Below are 3,065 nucleotides of genomic sequence, written 5' to 3' on the forward strand. Positions count from 1 at the left end.
TGGGAGGGGGAGTCAGGGGAAGGGGGGGGGGGGTGTCAGCGAGCTCCGTCCAGGGGAAAGGGGGGGGGGTGTCAGCGAGCTCCGTCCAGGGGAAAGGGGGGGGGGTGTCAGCGAGCTCCGTCCAGGGGAAAGGGGGGGGGGGGTGTCAGCGAGCTCCGTCCAGGGGAAAGGGGGGGGGGGGTGTCAGCGAGCTCCGTCCAGGGGAAAGGGGGGGGGGTGTCAGCGAGCTCCGTCCAGGGGAAAGGGGGGGGGGGGTGTCAGCGAGCTCCGTCCAGGGGAAAGGGGGGGGGGGGTGTCAGCGAGCTCCGTCCAGGGGAAAGGGGGGGGGGGTGTCAGCGAGCTCCGTCCAGGGGAAAGGGGGGGGGGGGTGTCAGCGAGCTCCGTCCAGGGGAAAGGGGCGCGAGGGGGGGGTGTCAGCGAGCTCCGTCCAGGGGAAAGGGGGGGGGGGTGTCAGCGAGCTCCGTCCAGGGGAAAGGGGGGGGGGGTGTCAGCGAGCTCCGTCCAGGGGAAAGGGGGGGGGGGGTGTCAGCGAGCTCCGTCCAGGAGGTCGAAAGGGGGGGGGGGTGTCAGCGAGCTCCGTCCAGGGGAAAGGGGGGGGGCGGTGTCAGCGAGCTCCGTCCAGGGGAAAGGGGGGGGGGGGTGTCAGCGAGCTCCGTCCAGGGGAAAGGGGGGGGGGGTGTCAGCGAGCTCCGTCCAGGGGAAAGGGGGGGGGGGTGTCAGCGAGCTCCGTCCAGGGGAAAGGGGGGGGAGGGTGTCAGCGAGCTCCGTCCAGGGGAAAGGGGGGGGGGTGTCAGCGAGCTCCGTCCAGGGGAAAGGGGGGGGGGGTGGTCAGCGAGCTCCGTCAAAGGGAGGGGGGGGGGTGGTCAGCGAGCTCCGTCCAGGGGAAAGGGGGGGGGGGTGGTCAGCGGGCTCCGTCAAAGGGAGGGGGGGGGTGTCAGCGGGCTCCGTCAAAGGGAGGGGGGGGGTGTCAGCGAGCTCCGTCCAGGGGAAAGGGGGGGGGGGGGTGTCAGCGAGCTCCGTCCAGGGGAAAGGGGGGGGGGGGTGTCAGCGAGCTCCGTCCAGGGGAAGGGGGGGGGGGGTGTCAGCGAGCTCCGTCCAGGGGAAAGGGGGGGGGGGGGTGTCAGCGAGCTCCGTCCAGGGGAAAGGGGGGGGGGGTGTCAGCGAGCTCCGTCCAGGGGAAAGGGGGGGGGGTGTCAGCGAGCTCCGTCCAGGGGAAAGGGGGGGGGGGGGTGTCAGCGAGCTCCGTCCAGGGGAAAGGGGGGGGGGGGTGTCAGCGAGCTCCGTCCAGGGGAAAGGGGGGGGGGGTGTCAGCGAGCTCCGTCCAGGGGAAAGGGGGGGGGGGTGTCAGCGAGCTCCGTCCAGGGGAAAGGGGGGGGGGGTGTCAGCGAGCTCCGTCCAGGGGAAAGGGGGGGGGGGGTGTCAGCGAGCTCCGTCCAGGGGAAAGGGGGGGGGGGGGTGTCAGCGAGCTCCGTCCAGGGGAAAGGGGGGGGGGGGGGTGTCAGCGAGCTCCGTCCAGGGGAAAGGGGGGGGGGTGTCAGCGAGCTCCGTCCAGGGGAAAGGGGGGGGGGGGGTGTCAGCGAGCTCCGTCCAGGGGAAAGGGGGGGGGGGGTGTCAGCGAGCTCCGTCCAGGGGAAAGGGGGGGGGGCGGTGTCAGCGAGCTCCGTCCAGGGGAAAGGGGGGGGGGGGTGTCAGCGAGCTCCGTCCAGGGGAAAGGGGGGGGGGTTTCAGCGAGCTCCGTCCAGGGGAAAGGGGGGGGGGGTGTCAGCGAGCTCCGTCCAGGGGAAAGGGGGGGGAGGGTGTCAGCGAGCTCCGTCCAGGGGAAAGGGGGGGGGGGGTGTCAGCGAGCTCCGTCCAGGGGAAAGGGGGGGGGGGGGGTGTCAGCGAGCTCCGTCCAGGGGAAAGGGGGGGGGGGGTGTCAGCGAGCTCCGTCCAGGGGAAAGGGGGGTGGGGGTGTCAGCGAGCTCCGTCCAGGGGAATGGGGGGGGGGGGGGTCAGCGAGCTCCGTCCAGGGGAATGGGGGGGGGGGGGTCAGCGAGCTCCGTCCAGGGGAATGGGGGTCAGCGAGCTCCGTCCAGGGGAATGGGGGGCAGCGAGCTCCGTCCAGGGGAATGGGGGGGCAGCGAGCTCCGTCCAGGGGAATGGGGGGTCAGCGAGCTCCGTCCAGGGGAATGGGGGGGGGGGGGGGGGGTCAGCGAGCTCCGTCCAGGGGAATGGGGGGGGGGGGGGGTCAGCGAGCTCCGTCCAGGGGAATGGGGGGGGGGGGGTCAGCGAGCTCCGTCCAGGGGAAAGGGAGGGGGGGGGGGGGGTCAGCGAGCTCCGTCCAGGGGAAAGGAGGGGGGGGGGGGTCAGCGAGCTCCGTCCAGGGGAAAGGGAGGGGGGGGGGGGGTCAGCGAGCTCCGTCCAGGGGAAAGGGGGGGGGGGGGGGTCAGCGGGCTCTGTCCAGGGGAGGGGTCAGCAGTTCTCACCCTCCGGAGTGAAGCGAAAGTCCCGCAGAAAGCGCACCGTCTCCTCCAGACCACAGAACAGAGTGAAGCCACCATTGAACGGAGCCTCCCGGAAGAAGAGCTCGAACTCCGCCGCCTCCCGGTGCCGGCCGCTCCGCCAGTAGCCGTACGCCATGGTGAACTGATAGAGGTCGGTGAGCAACGGCAGCTCCATACTGTCCCTGCCAGTCACAGCCAATGACAGCGCTTATATACACAGGAAGTCCCGCCCCCCGTGGCGACAAGAGTGCTGGGAAATGTAGTCCAAGATGCCTGACTGATGTTGTTGTGAACGTGCAGTTTACATCATGTGCTTCGTGTGACGGGTCATATCCTGACCTGTATATACAGCACTGAGCAGAATACACGGACATATCCGCACCTGTATATACAGCACTGAGCAGTATAAACTGACATATCCTCACCTGTATATACAGCACTGAGCAGTATACACTGACATATCCGCACCTGTATATACAGCACTGAGCAGTATACACTGACATATCCGCACCTGTATATACAGCACTGAGCAGTATACACTGACATATCTGCACCTGTATATACAGCACTGAGCAGTATACA

At 69.2% G+C, this 3,065-nt stretch overlaps 1 protein-coding gene across 1 annotated transcript in view; it reads right to left on the reverse strand.

Moving 5' to 3' along the window:
- Nucleotides 1-2,672, reverse strand: part of NAPRT (nicotinate phosphoribosyltransferase) — a 13,194-nt gene extending 10,522 nt beyond the window's left edge. Inside the window, 1 exon segment of the mRNA XM_066578707.1 lies at nt 2,466-2,672. Within this exon segment, the coding sequence (XP_066434804.1) occupies nt 2,466-2,658 (193 nt within the window). The 5' untranslated portion in view covers nt 2,659-2,672.
- Nucleotides 2,673-3,065: the final 393 nt, after the last annotated feature.

This window comes from Eleutherodactylus coqui, chromosome 9 (assembly GCF_035609145.1).
Source record: "Eleutherodactylus coqui strain aEleCoq1 chromosome 9, aEleCoq1.hap1, whole genome shotgun sequence".
In the NCBI taxonomy this organism is placed as follows: Eukaryota; Metazoa; Chordata; class Amphibia; order Anura; family Eleutherodactylidae; genus Eleutherodactylus; species Eleutherodactylus coqui.